Source organism: Macaca thibetana, chromosome 7 (assembly GCF_024542745.1).
Source record: "Macaca thibetana thibetana isolate TM-01 chromosome 7, ASM2454274v1, whole genome shotgun sequence".
Classification (NCBI taxonomy): domain Eukaryota; kingdom Metazoa; phylum Chordata; class Mammalia; order Primates; family Cercopithecidae; genus Macaca; species Macaca thibetana.
In genome coordinates, this window is record NC_065584.1 from 53,334,280 (window position 1) to 53,357,344 (window position 23,065).

A 23,065-nucleotide genomic window follows, 5' to 3' on the forward strand; every position below is an offset into this window, starting at 1 on the left:
ACTGTATTGTATTGTATTGTATTGTATTGTATTGTATTGTAGGTAAAGCTGTAGATAAATATCTTGCTTTAGGATGTGAAATAGAGGACCAAATAGGTACTGACCCCTAGCCTTAGTCATGAACTTGCTTTCTACAAAGTGTTCCAGACATAGGCCTGTTTCAGAGATCTGGATCTACCATATAAAGGTAGAGGCTGGGCATAATGGCTCAGGCCTATAATCCCAGCACTTTGGGAGGCCAAGGTGGGAGGACTGCTTGAGTCCAGTAGTTCAAGACCAGCTTTGGCAACAAAGCGAGACCCTGTCTCTATTAAAAAAAAAAAAAAAAAAAAAAAAAAGGCCTGGCATGGTGGCACACACCTGTAGTCCTAGCTACTCGGGAGCCTGAGGTGGGAGGATCGCTTGAGCCTGGGAGTTCAAGGCTACAGTGAGCTATGACAGTGCCACTGCACTCCAGCCTGAGTGACAGAGAGAGACAACTGTCTTATTAAAAAAAAAAAAAAATTGAGATAGAACACTTCAGTGTCTTTTTGCAAGATTAATACTATTTTATACCTTTTGCTATTTTCATCTTTTTTCTTCTATTTGATGAACTCCTACTTATCTTTTAAAACCTCAAATTTCATTTCCTAAAATGCCTTTGTGCTCCTACAGAAAGGATCATTCTCCTGTGTGCCGCCTCTTGTCTTACTGCACTTCAGTGGTAGTGTTGTCAGTTACAGGTTCCTCGAAGGTGGGGACTGTGCCTCCTTTGGTAGTCTCAGCGTGTGGTACGTGGTAGGTGTTACTGGTTGAATTATGTCCCCCTAAAAGACACGCTGAAGTCCTTATCCTGTACCTATGAGTGGGACTTTATTCAGAATTAGAATCTTTGCAGGTATATTCAAATTAAGATAAATTAGAGTGGGCCCTCATCCTAGATGACTAGTGTCCCTACAAGAGGACAACACCATGCAAAGACAGACACACAAGGAATCATGTGACAACAGAGGCAAACTGGAGGGATTCGGCTGCAAGCCAAGGCCTGCCACGGATTGACAGCCACCACCAGAAGCTAGGAAGAGGCATGGAAGGACTCTCAGTCTCAGGGGGCATGGCTCTGCTCTCATCTTAATTTTGGACTTACATCCTCTAGAAATGGGAACAAAGAAATTTCTGTTGTTTTCAGCTACCCGGTTTGTGGTACTTTGTTACAATAGCCCCAGGAAACTACAAAATACAGTAGGAAAGCAGCGTTGTTCACCAATTTATAAAGGGCTGCAAATGTCCAGGCAGAACCAGTGAGATGGCACTGGTAGACAACAGGACAGTGAAAAAGGTTTACCAGACCCTGTTCCTGAAGGATAAGCGCTATAGCTGTCTAGAAGTGTGGGTCCTCAAAGATGGTGGAATGGAGAGGAAATAAACTAGTCACTGTGGGACACCTTTGAAAGCTCTAGGATGATGAAAAATTCCAGTTGTCAGATGCTTTATTTTATGGGAGACTGAAACATTGAGCATATGCAAAGTCACCCATCTACTGTCTATCCTGTTTGTAGTCTGCACAAACATCAGAGCATTTGGGTTGCCAGAACCAGCTAGAGTAGAATTTGTTAAGCTTCACTTCGCTAAACAGAGCTAGTTTGATTTCTGGAAACTTTTCAGTAAAGGCAGCTTTCAAAAATTTATTTGAAAAAAAAAAAATCTCAAAATGGTTTGAAAAATAGGGCCATATATTGGAAAATATTTTTCCCTAGCTACATTTAACTATCTAATGCTATTTTACGTATATGTATCAGCACCTTTCACATCAACAACTGGATCTATTTGAAATTTAGCTTTTATAATTAGTACTAGATAAGTGACTATGCTTTTCCATAGAGGAAGATGGGAAACAATAGGATGTAGAATGGCTTCTAGTTCTTTACTGCATATTCTGCAAACTGTATTTCTCTGTATGTCAGAGTTCAGTTTGGCCACAAACAGGTGTGTGTCTCCAAAGACCCTCATACTAGTTGGTTTGCCTTCAGAACTGGCGCTGTTGGCACGAGGCCCCTGGGCTACAGGTTTAAGGGGAGACGTTAGCTGGGCTTGTCCTATCACTAGGTGCCCTGAGAACCTCATGGCTATTTGATGTAATTTCTATACTTCTAGCTCAAAGCAATGCCCTTAAGGACCTTAGGGCTTTTGAGGTTGTAAACTATTTAATACCCTACCTTATTCCAGAAAGGATTAAGCAGGTTATTAGACTATGAAACGTACATTATGCATAGCAAAGGCCAGTTTCCTCCCCATGGCTGGCTCTCTGTTGCTTTGTGTGTTTCACTTCTGGCAGAGCATTTCTTGTTTATTACCCACATCGCCCCTTTGAATCTTTGCCATGCTAGTATCTACTGCCCACTGCCACTCTCTCTGGCCTTCCTCCAAGCTGCTTTTCTTTCTTCCTCATTTTGTCCCCTTTCCTTAACCTGTTTTATTTTGTTTTAAACTTTCACACCAGTGGCTTGTGTTTTTATAGCCACTGACACACAATGAGAGGCCGTCTTTCAATCTGTTAGCAGAGTCATATCATCAAATGTAATTTTCAAGTCATATTTTTAGGATTGCTTGTTGCTTACAGATAACTTTTTTGGTAGCTAATTTTGAAAAAATCGACTTTATTCTTTTTTTTTTTCTTTTTTTAGATGGGTTCTCCCTGTCACCCAGGCTGGAGTGCAGTACTGTCATCTTGGCTCACTGCAACCTCTGTCTCCCAGGCTCAAGCAGTGCCCCCACCTCAGCCTCCTGAGTAGCTGGGACTACAGGCACGTACCACCATGCCTGGCATGTTCTTTTGTATATTTTTTGCAGAGATGGGGTTTTGCCATGTTGCCCAGGCTGGTCTCGAACTCCTGAGCTCAAGTGATCCACCACAACAGCCTCCCAAAATGCCGGGATTACAGGCGCGAGCCACTGCACCTGGCCAAAAAGTTGATTTTCTTGCTGTGGAAAGCAACTAAGCAATTGAAAAGCTAGTAAGTGAGGTGGTGATGGTGAGGAGGGGAAAGGAGGGTCCCAAAATTGCCACTAAAGGTCTAAGACTAAAGGAAAGAAATAAAAACAAAGCTTGTAACCTTGTTCTAATAATTTCTAAATCTACTCATTTATTGTCCCTACTCTTGAAAAGTAATAACAGCACATATTTGACTACTTACCCTGTACCAGACATTGTGCCAGTGCTTTTCTAGTGCATTATTACCTTTTAATCCTTACAACGAACTAGGAAGTAGGTAATAACTGAATAGGGCTACCATGATTCCAGAAATCATTTTGACTGTGACATTTCTCCCGTAGTGTATGGAGAAAAGGAGAACGTACTGTATTAAGGTTTTCCGGTAATTTTTAAGGCAGATTGTAAGCTCTTCCATTATTTCACAGCAGCTGGCTATGTCAGGAGTCCCTCCATCTGCGATTGGATGATGATGGGTGATAATTCCACATTGCTGGTAGAGATCCAGAAGGTTTGGGACTCTATATTTTGACAGTTCCCCTCTGGTGCAGAAAACAAATATGTCTTGTATACCACAGCTCTTTAGTTCTTCTGCCAATAGACCAGGATACACAGACACACACACATAGAAAACACCGCACATTTAAATACCATCAAGAGGGAGAATATGAAGTTAAGTTTCTTAAGCCAAACTAATACCAAATGACAATCTATAAATCTGAAGTGCCTATTGATATGTCTGAATCAAAAGATGACTAGAATTAAACCTCATTTTACAAGTCAAAATGCCTTTTACTGAATTGCAAAATAAGTCAATTGCTGTTCTTGCAAAAAAAATTTTTTTTGCAATAAATACTGCTTTAAAATAACTCTTTTTTTCTTTTTTGTTTTTTTGAGACAGAGTCTCGCTCTGTCACCAGGCTAGAGTGCAATGGCACGATCTTGGATCACTGCAACCTCTGCCTCCCAGGTTCAAGTGATTCTCCTGCCTCAGCCTCCCAAGTAGCTGGGATAACAGGCATGTGGCACCACATCTGGCTAATTTTGTATTTTTAGTAGAGATGAGGTTTCACCATGTTAGTCAGGCTGGTCTTGAACTCCCGACCTCAGGTGATCCGCCCACCGCAGCCTCCCAAAGTGCTGGGATTACAAGCATGAGCCACCACGCCCGGCATAAAATAACTCTTAAAACACTTAAAATTGAGTAGCAAAAATGGTTGATTTTGTGAGAAAAAGAAAAAAAGTGCTATCAATTAAGGAAATCTATGTTCAATTAAGGAATGATAGATCTATGTTCAATTAAGGAATGATAGTACTTTTTTTCTTTTTCTCACAAAATCAACCATGTCTGTTATTTAATCACTTAGCTGTTTGCTTGACTCTGAGTATTGTATATAAAATCTCCAGCATGGCCATGGTGTCAGAGTGCTAGTATTCTCCCTCGTATCTGCACTGGAACACATCCTTGAGTATTTAATTTTATAGACTAGGTCGCCAGAAAATAAAACATTACCTGTCTTAAACTTATGTGACCTAGCTCTTTTCATTATAATGATATGAACACTATAGGCATTCTATACACTGGGACTTCTTTATGGCAATATTAACTAAAGAGGATTTGGTTTAAAATAAGTAACTCTGGCTGATCTAAGTGCCCCCAACTCCAGCCCTCTCCCTGCCCCTTAAATCCAAGGACATTTAGCTATTTAAGTACAAAGCACCTTCTCATGAACTAATCCCTGAGATGTATAGTACTGTATATGTATTTGCCTCTTGTACACATTTGGTAATTTTTATTATCCAGTGATTTTCCAGCTTTCTGAGAAAGGTCTAGGAAGGTATCTCAGGAACTGCTGCGGGGAGATTCTAGGTCTCCAATCAAACAAATTGACCTGTTTTATGTACTGGGTTCCATTTAAGATTTCATTGCAGCAAAAAAAAAGTTTTTAGAAAAAAAATTGGAAACTGGTTTTATAGAAAATGCTAAATGAATATGACATTCCAAAATGTACAAGACAGACTTTGAACCAATGATTTAAATTACATATATTTTGCTTATGACCTAAATGTTCTCCAAATGGAAATTTCCTAGCATGGCTGGGTGTGTCTAAAGCAGAAAATTTTTATAAATGCTATAAGGGTCAACTATCTATTAGTGTCTTTAAGTCTTTTTTTGGTAGGTAAGGAATACTTTTTTTTTTTTTTTTTTTTTTTTTTTTTTGAGGCAGGGTCTTGCTCTGCCACCAGGTTGGAGTGCAGTAATGTAATCTCAGACCAGTGCACTCCAGCCTGGGTGACAGAGCAAGACCTTGTCATCTTGGCACCATCTCAGCTCATTGCGGCTTTGACATCCCGGGCTCAAGTGATCCTCCCACCTCGGCCTCCCAAGTTGCTGGGACTACAGGCACGTGCCATCATGCCCAGTTAATTTTTGTATTTTTTGCATAGACAGGGTTTTGCCTTGTTGCCCAGGCTGTCCTCGAACTCCTGAGTTCAAGCGATCTACCTGCCTCAGCCTACCAAAGTGCTGGGATTACAGGTGTGGAACCAATGCACCTGGCCAGGAATAAATTTTTAAAAGTACATTAGCAAACTGATGTTCCAGAATAACCAGGAAAAGGTTTTAAGATTTAAAAAATCTATACTGGTCAGAATCAAGCAATATATACATTTTAATTTGCCATACTATAAGGACATTGGTAGGACTAGCAGGTTTGAGACATTCCAGGCCAATCAGAATAAAATCTTTTGAAAATTCACATTTGTTAGTATCATGCAATATGTAAATTCCAAATTGGGGAAGATTATGAGGATTATTAGACTGTGGCTATAATGGTATGAACATCTTTGATCATGCAACAACCAGTTCCCATTCTGTCTTTTCCATCTAGATGCTGGCTCTCAAAATTTTCCATACAGGATTCACAATTTCACTGCTAACTTGGAGTTCCCAGCTCATGCTTAATTTCTACTACCACAGTCAAGTCTGCAAGGAACAGTAAAGACCTGGGAAGAGCAATATGTCAGTTTTCTATTTACATACTTTTTTTCCTGCCAACTTCTACATTCTAACCTCAAATGTAGTTTATATGTATAATACAACTACAGCAATCAGTGAAAAGCAACTCCATGGTTAGGTAAATGATGGTCTTCACAAATACCTCTTTACATATCAGAATAAGTCTATAGTTTGAAACTTCACAAAATACTGAAAATTTATTGTTGTATTAAAAATAAACTATGATTTGTTCTTTTTGAGAGAGAGATTTTCAGTGCTATTTATTTAAAAAACCCATTAGTGTGGTTGTGTGATATTATACCTACCTGTATCTTTTTGGACATTTCTTCTAACATCTTTAAATTTACAACCTATAAGTAATCATAAAGCAAGTAAAAAAGTCAGTTTTTGGTCATATGTAACAGGTATGTTTAAATACTTATATAGCTACTTTATAAAGTCATTTCACAAAATCATTTATATGTTTCAATTATATTTTGAATATGAATTTCAATTTCTGATATTTCTAGGAATATAATCAAAGGGATTCATCCTAATCAAGGATTCTGTATTCTATGTTTCTTCTGTAACAAGTACCTGGTTGTAGTCCTCAGCCTTATTTGTACCCCAGGCTATAAGCTTTATTAAGATTGGCAAAGCACAACTGTGGGGCTATGACTACAGATCTGGAAGGGGTGAAAGGTAGATCTGTGTTCCTTTAACTATAGTCCACCATGAGGGCTTCGCAAAGTGTGTTCCCCAGTGCTGACGGTCTGTGAAATTTACTTATTACCCAGTACAGAGAATGATATGTTAGTTGACCAAATACTTGTTCTAAGTATATTGTTGGCACAGATATGGTGAAAAGGGAACACTTTTACACTGCTGGTGGGAATGTAAATTAGTACAACCATTATGGAAAACAGTGTGGAGATGCCTTAAAGAACTAAAAGTAGATCTACCATTTGACCAACAATCCTACTAGTAGGTATATACCCAGAGGAAAAGAAGTCATTATATGAAAAAGATACCTGCACACACATGTTTATAGCAACATAATTTGCAATTGCAAACATGTAAAACTAGCGCAAATGCCCATCAATCAATGAATGGATAAAGAAAATATGGGATTCCTGGGCAAGATGGCTGAATAGGAACAGCTCTGGTCTGCAGCTCCCAGTGAGACCAATGCAGAAAGAAGATGGGTGATTTCTGCATTTCCAACTGAGTGGTACCTGGAATGCCAGCGATACAGAACCATTCACTCCCCTGGAAAGAGGGCTGAAGCCAGGGACCCGAGTGGTCTTGCTCAGTGGATCCCATCCCCAACGGAGCCCAACAAGCTAAGATCCACTGGCTTGAAATTCTCGCTGCCAGCACAGCAGTCTGAAGTCAACCTGGGATGCTCAAGCTTGGTGGGGAGAGGGGTGTCCACCATTATTGAGGCTTGAGTAGGTGGTTTTCCCCTCACAGTGTAAACAAAGCCAGCTGGAAGTTCGAACTGGGTGCAGAACCCACCACAGTGCAGAAAAGCTGCTGTAGCCAGACTGCCTCTCTAGATTCCTCCACTCTGGGCAGGGCATCTCTGAAAGAAAGGCAGCAGCCCCAGTCAGGAGCTTATAGATAAACTCCCATCTCCCTAGGAGAGAGCAGTTGGGGAAAGGGATGGCTGTGGACACAGCTTCAGCAGACTTAAACATTCCTGCCTTGCTGGCTCCAAAGAGAGCAACAGATCTCCCAGCACAGTGCTCAAGCTTTGTTAAGGGACAGACTGCCTCCTCAAGTGGGCCCCTGAACCCTGTGCCTCCTAACGGGGAGACACCTCCCAGCAGGGGTCGACAGACACCTCGTACAGGAGAGCTCCAGCTGGCATCTGGCAGGTGCCCCTCTGGGATAAAACTTCCAGAGGAAGGAGCAGGCAGCAATCTTTGCTGTTCTGCAGCCTCCGCTGGTGATACCCACGCAAACAGGGTCTAGAGTGGATCTCCAGCAAATTCCAGCAGACCTGCAGCAGAGGGGCCTGACTATTACAAGGAAAACTAACAAACAGAAAGCAATAGCATCAATATCAACAAAAAGGACACCCACACAGAAACCCCATCCAAAAGTCACCAACATCAAAGACCAAAGTTAGATAAATCCACAAAGATGAGGAAAAACCAGTGCAAAAAGGCTGAAAATTCCAAAAACCAGAACGCCTCTTCTCCTCCAAAGGATCAGAACTCCTCGCCAGCAAGGGAACAAAACTGGACAGAGAATGAGTTTGACGAATTGACAGAAGTAGGCTTCAGAAGGTGGGTAATAACAAACTCCTCCAAGCTAAAGGAGCATATTCTAAACCAATGCAAGGAAGTTAAGAACCTTGATAAAAGGTTAGAGGAACTGCTAACTAGAATAATCAGTTTAGAGAAGAACATAAACGATCTGATGGAGCTGAAAAACACAGCATGAGAACTTCGTGACGCATACACAAGCATCAATAGCAGAATCGATCAAGTGGAAGAAAGGATATCAAATACTGGAGATCAACTTAATGAAATAAAGTGTGAAGACAAGATTAGAGAGAAAGGAATTAAAAGGAATGAACAAGGCCTCCAAAAATATGGGACTATGTGAAACAACCAAACCTATGTTTGATTGGTGTGCCTGAAAGTGACGGGGAGAATGGAACCAAGTTGGAAAACACACTTCAGGATATTATCCAGGAGAGCTTCCCCAACCTAGAAAGACAGGCTGACATTCAAATTCAGGAAATATAGAGAATACCACAAAGATACTCCACGAGAAGAGCAACCCCAATGCACATAATCATCGGATTCACCAAGGTTGAAATGAAGGAAAAAATGTTAAGGGCAGCCAGAGAGAAAGATCTGGTTACCCACAAAGGGAAGCCCATCGGACTAACAGCGGCTCTCTCTGTAGAAACCCTACAAACCAGAATAGAGCGGGGGCCAATATTCAACATTCTTAAAGAAAATAATTTTCAACCCAGAAACTTAGTCAAACTAAGTTTCCTAAGTGAAGGAGAAATAAAATCCTTTACAGACAAGCAAATGCTGATGGATTTTGTCTCCACCAGGCCTGTCTTACAAGAACTCCTGAAGGAAGCACTAAACCTGGAAAGCAACAACTGGTATGAGCCACTGCAAAAACATACCAAATTGTAAAGACCATCGACGCTATGAAGAAACTGCATCAACTAATGGGCAAAATAACCAGCTAGCACCATAATGACAGGATCAAATTCACACATAACAATATTGACCTTAAATGTAAATGGGCTAAATGCCCCAATTAAAAGACACAGATTGGCAAACTGGATAAAGAGTCAAGACCCATTGGTGTGCTATATTCAGGAGACCCATCTCACATGCAAACACATAGGCTCAAAATAAAGGGATGGAGAAATATTTACCAAACAATGGAAAGCAAAAAAAAGCAAGGATTGCAATCCTAGTCTCTGATAAAACAGACTTTAAACCAACAAAGATAAAAAAAGACAAAGAAGGGGATTATGTAATGGTAAAGGGATCAATGCAAAAAAGAGCTAACTATCCTAAATACATACACACCCAATATAAGAGCACCTAGATTCATAAAGCAAGTTCTTAGAGACCTACAAAGAGACTTAGACTCCCACACAATAATAGTGGGAGACTTTAACACCCCACTGTCAATATTAGGCAGATCAATGAGACAGAAAATTAGCAACCATATCCAGGACTTGAACTCAGCCCTGGACCAAGCAGAACTAATTAACATCTACAGAATTCTCCACTCCAAATCATCAGAATATACATTCTTCTCAGCACCACATCGCACTTATTCTAAAATTGACCACACAATTGGAAGTAAAACTCTACTCAGCAAATGCAAAAGAACAGAAATCATAACAAACAGTCCCTCAGACCACAGTGAAATCAAATTAGAATTCAGGATTAAGAAACTCACTCAAAATCGCACAACTACATGGAAACTGAACAACCTGTTCCTGAATGACTACTGGGTAAATTAAGGCAGAAAAAAAAGAAGTTATTTGAAACCAATGAGAACAGAGACACAATGTACTAGAATCTCTGGGCCACAGCTAAAGCAGTGTTTAGAGGGAAATTTATAGCACTAAATGCCCACATGAGAAAGCAGGAAAGATCTAAAATCAGCACCCTAACATCACAATTGAAAGAACTAGAGAAGAAAGAGCAAACAAATTCAAAAGCTAGCAGAAGACAAGAAATAACTAAGATCAGGCTGGGCGTGGTGGCTCACGTCTGTAATCCCAGCATCTTGGAAGGCCAAGGTGGGTGGATCACAAGGTCAGGAGATCGAGACCATCCTGGCTAACACGGTGAAACCTCGTCTCTACTAAAAATACAAAAAAATTAGCCAGTGTGGTGGTGGGTGCCTGTAGTCCCAGCTACTAGGGAGGCTGAAGCAGGAGAATGGCATAAACCCGGGAGGCGGAGCTTGCAGTGAGCCGAGATCGTGCCATTGCACTCCAGCCTGGGCGACAGAGCAAGACTCTGCCTCAAGAAAAAAAAAAAAAGAAAGGAAATAACTAAGATCAGAGCAGAACTGAAGGAGATAGAGACATAAAAAACCCTTCAAAAAAATCAATGAGTCCAGGAGCTGGTTTTTTTGAAAAGATTAACAAAATAGATAGACCACTAACCAGACTAATAAAGAAGAAAAGAGAGAAGAATCAAATAGACACAATAAAAAATGATAAAGGGGATATCACCACTGATCCCACAGAAATACAAACTACCATCAGAGAATACTATAACCACCTCTATGCAAAAAAAACTAGAAATCCAGAAGAAATGGATAAATTCCTGGACACATACACCCTCCCAAGACTAAACCAGGAAGAAGTCGAATCCGTGAATAGACCAATAACAAGTTCTGAAATTGAGGCAGTAATTAATAGCCTACCAACCAAGAAAAGCCCAGGACCAGACAGATTCACAGCTGAATTCTACCAGAGGTACAAAGAGGAGCTGGTACCATTCCTTCTGAAACTATTCCAAACAATAGAAAAAGAGGGAATCCTCCCCAACTCATTTTATGAGGCCAGCCATCATCCTGATACCAAAGCCTGGCAGAGACACAACAAAAAGGAAAATTTCAGGTCAATATCCTTGATGAACATTGATGCGAAAATCCTCAATAAAATACTGGAAAACCGAAGCCAGCAGCACATTAAAAAGCTTATCCACCACGATCAAGTCGACTTCATCCCTGGGATACAAGGTTGGTTCAACATAATGCAAATCATTAAATGTAATCCATCATATAAACAGAACCAGTGACAAAACCCACATGATTATCTCAGTAGATCCAGAAAAGGCCTTTGATAAAATTCAACACCTCTTCTTGCTAAAAACACTCAATAAACTAGGTATTGATGGAACATATCTGAAAATAATAACAGCTATTTATGACAAACCCACAGCCAATATCATACTGAATGGGCAAAAGCTGGAAGCATTCCCTTTGAAAATGGGCACAAGACAAGAATGCCCTCTCTCACCACTCCTATTCAACATAGTATTGGAAGTTCTTGCCAGGGGAATCAGGCAAGAGAAAAAAATAAAGAGTATTCAAATAGGAAGAGAGGAAGTCAAATTGTCTCTTTTTACAGATGACATGATTGTGTATTTAGGAAACCCCACTGTCTCAGCCCAATATCCCCTTAAGCTGATAAGCAACTTCAGCAAAGTTTCAGGATACAAAATCAATGTGCAAAAATCACAAGCATTCCTATACACCAATAACAGACAAACAGAGAGCCAAATCATGAATGAACTCCCATTCACAATTGCTACAAAGAGAATAAAACACCTAGGAGTACAACTTACCAGGTATGTGAAGGACTTCTTTAAGGAGAGCTACAAACCATTGCTCAAGGAAATGACAGAGGACACAAACAAATGGAAAAACATTCCATGCTCATGGATAGGAAGAATCAATATTGTGAAAATGGCCATACTGCCCAAAGTAATTTATAGATTCAGTGCTATCCCCATCAAGCTACCATTGACTTTCTTCACAGAATTAGAAAAAACTACTTTAAATTTCATATGAAACAAAAAGAGAGCCCATATAGTCAAGACGATCCTAAGCAAAAAGAACAAAGCTGGAGGCATCACGCTACCTGACTTCAAACTATACTACAAGGTTATAGTAACAAATGCAGCATGGTATACATACCAAAACAGATATATAGACCAATGAAACAGAGGCCTCAGAAATAACACCATACATCTACAACCATCTGATCTTTGACAAACCTAACAAAAACAAGCAATTACGAAAGGATTCCCTATTTAATAAATGGTGTTGGGAAAACTGGCTAGCCATATGTAGAAAACTGAAACTGGACCCCTTCCTTACACCTTATACACAAATTAACTTAGGATGGATTAAAGACTTACACCTAAGACCTAAAACTGTAAAAACCGTAGAAGAAAAGCTAGGCAATACCATTCAGCACATAGGCACGGGCAAAGACTTCATGACTAAAACACCAAAAGCAATTGCAACAAAAGCCAAAATTGACAAACGGGATTTAATTAAACGAAAGAGCTTCTGCACAGCAAAAGAAACTATCATCAGAGTGAATAGGCAACCTACAGAATGGGAGAAAATTTTTGCCATCTATCCATCTGACAAAGGTCTAATATCCAGAATCTACAAGGAACTTAAACAAATTTACAAGAAAAAAACAAACACCCCCATCAAAAAGTGGGGTTGTAAAGTATAATAAAAAAAGAAAATGTGAGATACACACCCACCCACCATGGAATACTACTCAGTCATGAAAAGGAACAAAATGGCATTCACAGCAACCTGGGTGGAACTGGAGACTATTATTCTTTTTTTTTTTTTTTTTTTTTTTTTTTTTTTTTGATACAGAGTCTTGCTCTATTGCCAGGCTGGAGTGCAGTGGTGCGATCTTGGCTCACTGCAACCTCTGCCTCCTGGATTCAAGCAATTCTCTTGCCTCAGCCTCCCGAGTAGCTGGGACTACAGGCACGCATCACCATGCCCAGCTAATTTTTGTATTTTTAGTAGAGACAGGATTTCACCATGGTTTCCAGGATGGTCTTGATCTTCTGACCTCATGATCTGGCACCTTGGCCTCCCAAAGTGCTGGGATTATGGGTGTGAGTGACTGCACCCAGCCACTGGAGACTATTATTCTAAGTGAAGTAACTCAGGAATGGAAAACCAAACATCATATGTTCTCGCTCATAAGTGGGAGGTAAACTTTGAGGACACAAAGGCATAAGAATGATACATTGGACTTTGGGGGCTGGGGGGGAACAGGTGGGAGGGGGATGAAGGATAAAAGACTACGCATTGGGTACACTATACACTGCTCTGGTGATGGGTGCACCAAAATTTCAGAAATCGCCACTAAAGAACTTATTCATGTAACCAAACACCACCTGTTCCCCCAAAAGCTACTGCAATAAAAAATAAATTAAAAAATACATATGTAGAGAGAGGAAGCCCATTATTGTGTTACCCACCTGGAAGAGCACATAAACCGAGAAACTGAGAACAATTCACTCGTGACAAAGATAGCCTGAAAAGTAGAAAAATTTATCACGTTTAGTTAAGTTTTTTAAAAAGTTATAAATGGAAATTCAGTTTAATCAATATGGGTGCTTGCACCAAATAAGGGTGTGTTAAAGTTTTACAGTAGTCACAAAATAAGAATTCATAGTTAAATATCAATATGTTGGTCACACACAAAAAATAGAAAGACAAAGTTTTAAAACAGGGACTTATTTGTTGGTTATTATTTAAGTATTAAAAATGACAAATGGCTCATGCCTATGATCCCAGCACTTAGAGAGGCCAAGGCAGGCAGGCTGTTTGAGCCTAGGAGTTTGAGACCAGCCTGGGCAACATGGTGAAATCCTGTCTCTACAAAAACAATAAAACAAAAAGCCAAGTTAATTTAAATTTACCTTAAAGATAATAATGTCTAGATTGCCAAAAGGTAGTATATGGTGTACTTATGTTATCCTGTGGTATATTACCTGAGATAATTTGTATTAGTGATTTAGGAAAATAAATTGGAAAATGACTGACAATTTTCTCCCCAGCATTTATTCTACGTTACTATTAAAAAATTTTTTTTTGTAGAACTTCCTTAACAGATATGATTTCATATGATGAAAACCACAGGTTTTTGGTTAAAAAGAAATAACATCAAGAAATCACATTCCCAGTCTGCAGCACTCAGGGACAGAGGCTCACCTTGTCTGCATATCAGAAGATGATTTAACGGAAAACAGGAGGCATCATCTAAATACCACCTGACTTTGAAAATTTGATGAATTTTTGTGTTTAAATGGGAGTTTTAAGTAAAAATGGAAGGTTTAATGCTATTTGATGGTAGGACAAAAGACCTTTAGGACTGTCTTTCTCTTCTGACAGTAGGGATGGTGCTTTCTTAAGGAGAGAGACTATTATATTTGCGGTGATGAGAGAAAGTATTTGATTGCTCATTGTAGAGAATCTGGTATAACCATAAGTCACTTGCCAAGATTAAACGGCTGATTTTATGTAGAAACTTTTTGTTATTGCATTGATGTGGCTTTTATCTTAAACAGTCTGTTGATAGATGCATTACTGTGACATTACTTCTAAGTATTACCTAGGATTTGATTTAATGAGAAATGATTAAATATCTCATCTCATATTTGGTATATTATTCTTTTGTCATAAAAGAATAAGTAGATTTTGGTACTAAATGGGAGATTATTTCAATCCTACCTCTATTTCTTACTTACTTGCTTCTACTAAGGTTTTCTCAACGTATAAAGAAGGGCCAAAAAAAAAAGGGTCTTTTTCTATATTATAGACAGTAAATGAATCATGGAGTTAGAAGATCCATTAACAATTAGAATTATATAATCAGAGGGGGATAAACCCTTAATGTTTTCAATATGTGAACTACATTCTACTAAGATTATGATGTAACTAAATTTACATTTATGATGTAGATTGTGACTTTAGCTCATCATTGATCAGAAATGCTAACATACCATGATATCTGAATTGGAGTCTGTTCATCTTCAATAGGCTCTTCGTCTGATGAGTCAAACTCACTTGTTTGTATTGAACTAGGCTTCAAAAGAAATGTTATGTTAAATAACTGTAAAGAATTTTTCTGTAGTTTTAGGATAGCTAGTCCTTGTCTAAACACACACTGAATTCATATTTGCAATGTATTCAGTCATCAATCCAGAATATCACCGAGATCAGCAATATTAGTAATAAATGACTGCTATTTACCTTTCTATTAATAATTACAGCACTGCATAGTGGAAAGAGAGTTGGATTGGGAACCAAGACATCTGGCTTCTGATCTTGGTTCTGCCACTTACTGTATACTCTCTGACAAGCTACTTCAGTTGATTCTGGATCTCAGTTTTCCTCAACTATAAAGTGAGGAGATTTATTCATTCACAAATATTTCTTGACCACCTTCATTTGCCAAGCACTGGAGATGCAAAAGATCTATAAGATAGATAGCCTGCCTTCAGTATGGCTGGAGAGATAGATGTGTGCATAGATTACAGAAGAAAGGTATTATGTAAGTGCTGAAATGGAAGCAGAACTATATATTGTGGAGCAGAGAAGAGAGTGACTGACCATGTAGGGAGCTGGAGAAGGATTTACAGAGGAAATGCTTTAGCTGGGTTTTGAAGGAAGAGCAGGTTTTTAAGAAGATAGGAAAGGGAGCGTGCGGTGGCTCATGCCTGTAAATCTCAGCACTCTGGGAGGAGAAGGCGGGCGGATCACCTGAGGTCAGGAGTTTGAGACCAGCCTGGCTAACATGGCAAAACCTGGCTCTACCAAAAATATAAAAATTAACTGGGCGTGGTGGCACATGCTTATAATCCCAGCTGCTCAGGAGGCTGAGGCAGGAGAATCGCTTGAACCCAGGAGGCAGCGGTTGCAGTGAGCCAGGAATACACCACTGCACTCTAGCCTGGGCAACAGGGCATGACTCTGTCAAAAAAAAAAAAAAAAAAAAAGAAAGGAAAGAAGGTAAGCCAAGGCCCTTGTATTGAGGAACTGTGATATCAAAATAGAGATGGAGTAGAGGAGATGAAGAAGTAGTTTTGCCCATCCCTTTTCTCAAAAAACAATCCCCACATCGCCTAGTAGTTTGGTGGGGGTGGTGTAGGTGAAATAACCTGCCAGTTTTATGAATCACTAGAGAGATTGAGACAGACTTTGTATGCTGATCTAAGCAGCTGGAACTTAATCCTGCAGCATTTTGACATGGAAGACTTCTACACTCCCTGCTGAAATTTTAAAGAATCAAAAGAAAAAGAAAAAGAAAAACAAAACAGAACAGAACAAAACCCATACCCTTTTCTCACTCCCTAGTTGAAACCAATTGAAAGATAAGGAAATGGAGCTTTATTATTGTATATCAAATGGAGTATGCAGCTTAAAGCTGTTACCACATGCGCCTGCCCCTTGTTCAACCCAGAATTAGACAAATGTATCCACCCAGTCACAGGTGGCCATGGACAGTCTAGAGCTCCTGTGTGCCAGAGAGTGGACCAGAAAGCACCTTCTGCAGGCAGGCAGGTAGCTCCCAAGAGAGAAGGAAAGAAAAAGTTGAGATACTGGTGTTCGGTTCCTTCCAAACTCAGGGATCAGATAACTCAATAGGGACAGGTGGAGAAACAGGCCAGGAGTGAAGGACAGCTGATGTCCCTCCACATGGCAACATAGGGCTTAGCAAGTGTAACCATCTAATGCCCTTTCTAGCTCTGAAGCTGTATTTTACAACGGTCTTGGTACTGAAGATCACAGGACGGCCAATTTAGGCTATGTATTTTATTTTTTTCTTTCTTTTTCTTGAGACAGCGTTTTGCTCTGTTGCCCAGGCTGGAGGGCACTGGCGTGATATTAGCTCACTGCAACCTCTGCCTCTTGGGTTCAAGCTATTCGCGTGGCTCAGCCTCCTGAGTAGCTGGGACTACAGGCGTGCACTACCACGCTCAGCTAATTTTTGTATTTTTAGTAGAGAATGGGTTTCACCGTGTTGGCCAGGCTGGTGGTCTCCAACTCCTGGCCTCAAGTGATCCGCCCGCCTTGGCCTCCCAAAGTGTTGGGATTAGAGGCGCGAGCCACCACCCAGCCCTAGGCTATGCATTTCTATTGCTTTGGCTCCATCTGAAGTATTATAATACACTGCACCCAAAGGAAAGGCTTCCAGTAGGTTGTCAACCCCGGCAGTAGGAAATATGGGTTAGGTGGGGGATCTTCAGCGTCTTGCCTGCATCTGCTTTTTCTTTAAAGCAGCTTTAATGATTCATATTTCAAATTTATGGGGCCCATTCACCAGGTTTATTCATCCTAACAGAGCTGGACGTTTCTGCTTCCCCAGGCCCGGTGATTCTGAACGTCACGGGAAAAGGGCAGCATTGCCAAGTGGCCCTGGGGCATGGTGACAGCGGTGGTGTCGCCCACAAACCGCGGCGTGGCATTCGTACTCATGGTTTCCCCAGTGGGCGCAGGGCAGCGGCCGGACGCCCTTCGGGGTTGGGGTATCGCGCCCACTCATCGCTGACACTCAAGTTCCTCGACTCGGTTTCCTCGGTACAACGAGGCTCGGCCTTCGTTGGCTGGGAGGCTTATGAGACCCCGCAGGGGACAGGCGACAGCCCACAGCAGGTGCACAGCGAATGTCCGTCTTTCCTTCGTCGGCCACCGACCCTGCTCCTTCGTCTCTAGTGCCCGTGCGTGGCAAAGTCACCTCCCCGACCCACAGGACGGTTATGGCGCAAGTCGCAGTGCTACCAGGCTACGGCTGCCCTCCGGCCCAGGATCGGGTCCCCGGGACCGCTTGCGTCCCTGCCGCCTCGCTCCTCCAAGCCCCAGCACGTCCGACTCACCGGCTTCATCGCTGGCCGCCCCAAGTCGAGACCAGTGCCGCCTCTCTCTGCAGCGCCGGCGACTCACCGGTGTCCGGGCCGAGCCCGCGCCCCCTCCGCTTAGCTCACTGGTTCGTCCTCCTGTGAGGTGGGCGCGGCGTCTTCCAGCAACCAATCAGATCCGCTCCTAGCTTCTTACTCCTCCTTCGGATGTCCGAAGGCTCGGCCTCTAATCGCTGATTGGTTCCTAGAAGACCTTTGAAAGACGCGCGGGAGGCGGGCCCTGTGGGACGTTGATTGGCTGGGAGGGCGCCCTCCTCCCGCCAGTTGGGAGAGTGCAGAGGGCGGAGGCGGGGCGGAAGAGTCAGAAGGCGGCCCTAGAACTTGCGGGACGCTGGAAAACTTTGCTTTCTGATGGCTGGAAGTCAGCGTGGTCCATAGGTTTGAGAGGTGTTTTTTGTTGTTTGTTTGTTTGTTTGTTTGTGGTGGAGTTCGCTTTTGTAGTCCAGGTTGGAGTGCAATGGCGCCATCTCGGCTCACCGCAACCTCCACCTCCCGGGTTCAAGCGAGTCTCCTGGCTCACCCTCCCGAGTAGCTGGGATTACAGGCATGCATGTGCCACCAAGCCTGGCTAAATTTTGTATTTTCGTAGAGATGGGGTTTCTCCATGTTGGTCAGGCTGGTCTCGAACTCGGGTTGGGAGTTTTTGTGTTTATGACGGAGGTCTTACTATGTTGCCCAGGCTGGCCTTGAACTCCTGGCCTCAAGGAATCCTCCCGCCTTAGCCTCCCTTGTAGCGGCTACGGTAGGCAGTTTTTGTTTCTTTAAGTTGTAATTTTTTTATTTTTTAAGGGCTCAGGAAAGCACTGTATTGGATTGTCACATGAAAAGCATATCACATAGAGTTTGTAATTATATCTAGACATGCAAATACTAGGGAAAAAACTAAAAATCTGGAGTATAAACACATATGATTGAAGTTTTATTTTCTTTATCATTCCAGAAACTAGACAAGTTACAGTGTAGATCAATCTTCCTGTCCCCCAAATATGAATTAAATTATATTGTGTGAAAGGGAGATTATAAAATGCCAGGTAAGATAGGTCTAAGGGCCAGTGTTTCTACATAATTAGCTGTAATCTTTTAAAAATGTATTTGAGTATTTCTCCCCCTTCTCCAGTCCCCCTTTAGCCATGGGAAAGGAAGTCGTCTGGAGCAGATCTGAGAAAAATATGCAGAAATTTCAGCCCTGATTCATGTTGTGAAAACCAATGGGTATAGAACTATTAGAAGGAATTCCTTAGTAAAGAAGGTATCATAGTTTGACTTAGAGACTATTAGTCAGGGTTGCCCAGAGATAAAGAATGAATAGGATGTGTATGTATGGTTATAGAAACAGATTTATTTTAAGGAATTGGCTTCTGTGCTTGTGGAAGCTTGGTGAGTCCAAAATCTGATGGGGGGAGGCCAGTGTCCTGGAGACTCAGGAAAGGCTGTAATTCGAGTCCAAAAGCTGTTGTAGAACAAAGAAGAGCCAATGTTGCATGTAAAGTCTGAAGGCTGTCTACTGGCGAAATTACCCCTTGCACAGGGCAGGGTCAGACTTTTGTTCTCTTCAGACCTTCAACTGATTGGATGAGGCCCATCCATATTATAGAGGGCAGTCTGCTTTACTCAACATTTCCCAATTTAATGCAAATCTCATCCCAAAACACTTTCACAGAAACATCCAGAATAATGTTTGTCCAAATAACTGGGCACCATGGCCCAGCCAAGTTGATGCACAAAATTAACCATCCTAGAGACCCACAGAGATTTTTCCACACTCAGGAAATCCTTTTAGATCTGTGCTGTTCAATATGGTGACCACATTGGCTGGTATGTCAGGCCAAATTAGAAGACAAAATCAAATCAAAGGCCCAATTAGAAAACAAAATTTTTGTGTGAACTCAAGGGCTACTTAGGAAATACCTGCTCTCTTACAATATAGGCCTTAGTAGGGTTAAGGAACAGACCACACCCACCACATATTTATAGCTATTGTTTTGATGTGTAAGTTTACATTTCATATTAGAAATGGCCATGGTACTGTGTACAAGAGAATGTAGGTGGGTATGTATGCCTAGACGCAGAGTCCTGCCTTTGGTCAAATAATCAACCAGTATTTAAGGTGCACCTATGTTTTGTTTTATGGCTAGGACCGTAGACTCTTTAAGCGGAGTGGCACAGTTTTAAAATACATTTGCATATATTTGAAAGTAAACCAGGCTGGCCCTGGGTGAACCTGTGAAATACAGTTGGCTGTTGGTGTTTTGGGCTCTCATTCCTCATGTTTGACCCTCCCCTCTCAAAGGCAAGAATCCATAAGGCTGGGCTGGTATGTTGGAGGAAAAGGGAGTGGTGGAAGCATTTGCTACAAGGCCACTGAGGGCTGAACAGTTCCAGAAAGTCGGTGGGCTGTGGAGTGTGTAGGATGGTGAAGCACACTCAGAGGTGTGCATTTGAGTATGCTTAAAAACAAAGTACCCCTGAATGGAGATTGAACTCTAGAATGGGAACCAGGCTGTACCCTTGGAAAAGGGGGCCTGGCCCAGGAAAGTTGAAAACGATAGCGAAAGACCACAAAAACAACTAACATCCAGCCTCACATTCAGTAGAATACGCTCATTTAACCATAGGCATCTTTTGTGTCATTTCCTGGTGGACCATTTTAACCACAGGCTTATTTCCATCCTGATCTCAATATCTTGAGCTCAAGATTTTATAATCAGCCAAACTTTTCCTTCCACTCTCCTCTGTTTATCCGACTGCTGGATGTTGAGAATGCCCACCCTGCCCTATCACCTATCAGCCTGTCTCTGGCCAGCTGCTTCTCTCTCTCTCAGCTCCAGCCCTGACTCCAGCCTCTGCGGAGTGATGATGGTGCTCTTTCTTCCTGGCCTCGTCATTCACTGCCTCAGATCCCTGAGTTTCTGCTGTTTCAACTTTTGTATCCCTCAAACCTGGAACTGCCACTTTTTGCATTTTAAGAACAGCTGGGCTGGGTGCGGTGGCTTATGCCTGTAATCCCAGTGCTTTGGGAGGCCGAGGGCAGGCAGATCATCTAAGGTCAGGAGTTCGAGACCATCCTGGCCAATATGGTGAAACCCCATTTCTACTAAAAATAAAAAATTAGCTGGGCGTGGTGGTGGGTGCCTGTAATCCCTGCTACTCAGGAGGCTGACACAGGAGAATTGCTTGAACCTGGAAGGCAGAGGTTGTAGTGAGCCAAGATCATGCCACTGCACTCCAGTCTGGGTGACAGAGTGAGACTGCATCTCAAAAACAAAACAAAACAAAACAAAACAAAAACAGCTGGATATACTTCTCTACATGCTGCTGTGATTGGGATGGAGACAAGAGAAGGAAGGGAGGAACATGGATGGATGGTACAAGTGGGTAAAGCACAAGAAGTGACTGCTGGGACAGCAAATGCAATCAATTCATCTTTTAATTATGTGTGTAGAGGATTAAATTTTGAAAGACTAATCTACATGTGTTATTTATAGATACTAAAAGTACAGCAAAGGGAAAAAAAGAACTTTATTGTTATTTTAAAAAATTTTAACTCACTGTTTTATTATATTTTATCCTTTTTTAAATAAACATGAGGAGAAATTGAAAAAAACAGAAGTCTTAACACGTGTTAGGAAGCTAAGTATAAACATATTAGAATCAAAATTAAGATAGAAATCTTAAGCACATTCAAAGCAGCAAAGCTTTGTTTCAGTTCAATGTTTAATGAACCTCGCATGGGTCAACCACACGTGAAATTAATTGTTAAGGAAAATAAATAGAAGACAAACATGTACAAAATATCATTAATGAAAATTGTGACCAAAAATGAAGATGTACTGATAAGGATTTTATATTATTTTAAGTTTTCTGGAACGGAGCCCCCAACATCCCATGAATATCTATGTCTTTCACACATTTGGGGTTAGCACAAAAAAAAAAAACTTTAAATTTTGTTTTGATTTTTTTTTTTTTTTTTTTTTTTTTTTGAGATAGAGTTTTGCTCCTTGTCACCCAGGCTGGAGTGAATGGCACAATCTTGACTCACTGCAACATCTGCTTCCTGGGTTCAAGCGATTCTCCTGCCTCAGCCTCCCGAGTAGCTGGGATTATAGGCACCTGCCATGATGCTGGGCTAATTTTTGTAATTTTTAGTAGAGATGGGATTTCACCATGTTGGCCAGGCTGGTCTTGAACTCCCGATCCCAGATGATCCCAGATGATCCGCCTGGCTTGGCCTCCCAAAGTGTTGGGATTACAGGTGTGATCCACGTACCTGGCTATTTTGATTTCTTATAGAGTTGTTAATTATATAAACACCTAATTGCTTGTACTGTTTTGCCAGGCATGTGATTATCTCTGTACATTTTATTTGGTTGGTACAAAACTGTTAATATATGTTTATGCTTCTTTGTTTTTTGCTTATGTATTCCAAATTTAAGAAATTAGGCCAGGTGCAGTGGCTCATGCCTATAATCCCAGCACTTTGCAAGGGAGAGACAAGAGGATTGCTGGAGGCCAGGAGTTCAAGACCAGCCTGGGCAATATATCAAGACCCTGTCTCTAAAAAAATAAAAAAAAAAAAAGCTGGGTATGGTGGCAGGTACCTGTAGTCCTAGCTACTTGGGAGGCTGAGGTGGGAGGATCACTTGAGCCCAGGAGTCTGAGGCTACAGTTAGTTATGATTTTGCCACTGCATTCCAGCATGGGTGACAGCAAGACTCTGCCTCTAAAATTTTTTTTTTTAAATAGAGGATATTGCCTTAGTGTGCCTGTGCTGTGTAGAGCTGTTCTAACTGTTAGATACTAGTGGGGGAAGAAAGCTAGAAGAGACTGAGTGATGCTACCAAAGTAAACAGCTGAGTTGAAAAGAGAGTGGAAGGTTCAGGAGGGCTGAAAAGAAGGAAGAATAAATGAGGTGAGGGGGGTCCTCTGGGAACTGAGGACTGGGACTGATACCTGCAGCATCTGGGTCAACAGATGCCCCTCATTCTCTATGTTCAGGGGGGACCCAAAGAACCAAGAGACAATTGCTACCTCCTTGGGTGGTCAGAAAAGGTCATTATAAGAAAAGCTTATTCTGAACCACAGGCAGGAGTGTGTAAAATTCGAAAAGAAAATATATACTTC

General features: G+C 41.4%; 2 protein-coding genes and 1 long non-coding RNA gene across 3 annotated transcripts in view; 1 reads left to right on the forward strand and 2 right to left on the reverse strand.

The window, feature by feature from the left end:
* Positions 1 to 23,065, reverse strand: part of CGRRF1 (cell growth regulator with ring finger domain 1) — a 1,085,659-nt gene that overhangs the window by 138,539 nt on the left and 924,055 nt on the right. The window lies entirely within an intron of this gene.
* The window catches only part of CDKN3 (cyclin dependent kinase inhibitor 3), a 670,130-nt gene that overhangs the window by 5,163 nt on the left and 641,902 nt on the right, over positions 1 to 23,065 (reverse strand). The window contains exons 2-6 of the mRNA XM_050798273.1: positions 17,903 to 18,030; positions 15,029 to 15,111; positions 13,502 to 13,557; positions 6,293 to 6,337; positions 3,337 to 3,559 (exon numbers count right to left, since the gene is read on the reverse strand). Coding sequence (XP_050654230.1) covers positions 3,337 to 3,559; positions 6,293 to 6,337; positions 13,502 to 13,557; positions 15,029 to 15,111; positions 17,903 to 17,911 — 416 coding nt within the window. The 5' untranslated portion in view covers positions 17,912 to 18,030. The remainder of the gene's footprint in view (positions 1 to 3,336; positions 3,560 to 6,292; positions 6,338 to 13,501; positions 13,558 to 15,028; positions 15,112 to 17,902; positions 18,031 to 23,065) is intronic.
* LOC126959362 (uncharacterized) overlaps positions 18,680 to 23,065 on the forward strand; it is an 87,000-nt gene continuing 82,614 nt past the window's right edge. The window contains exon 1 of the long non-coding RNA XR_007727494.1: positions 18,680 to 18,975. This is a non-coding gene — a long non-coding RNA (uncharacterized LOC126959362). The remainder of the gene's footprint in view (positions 18,976 to 23,065) is intronic.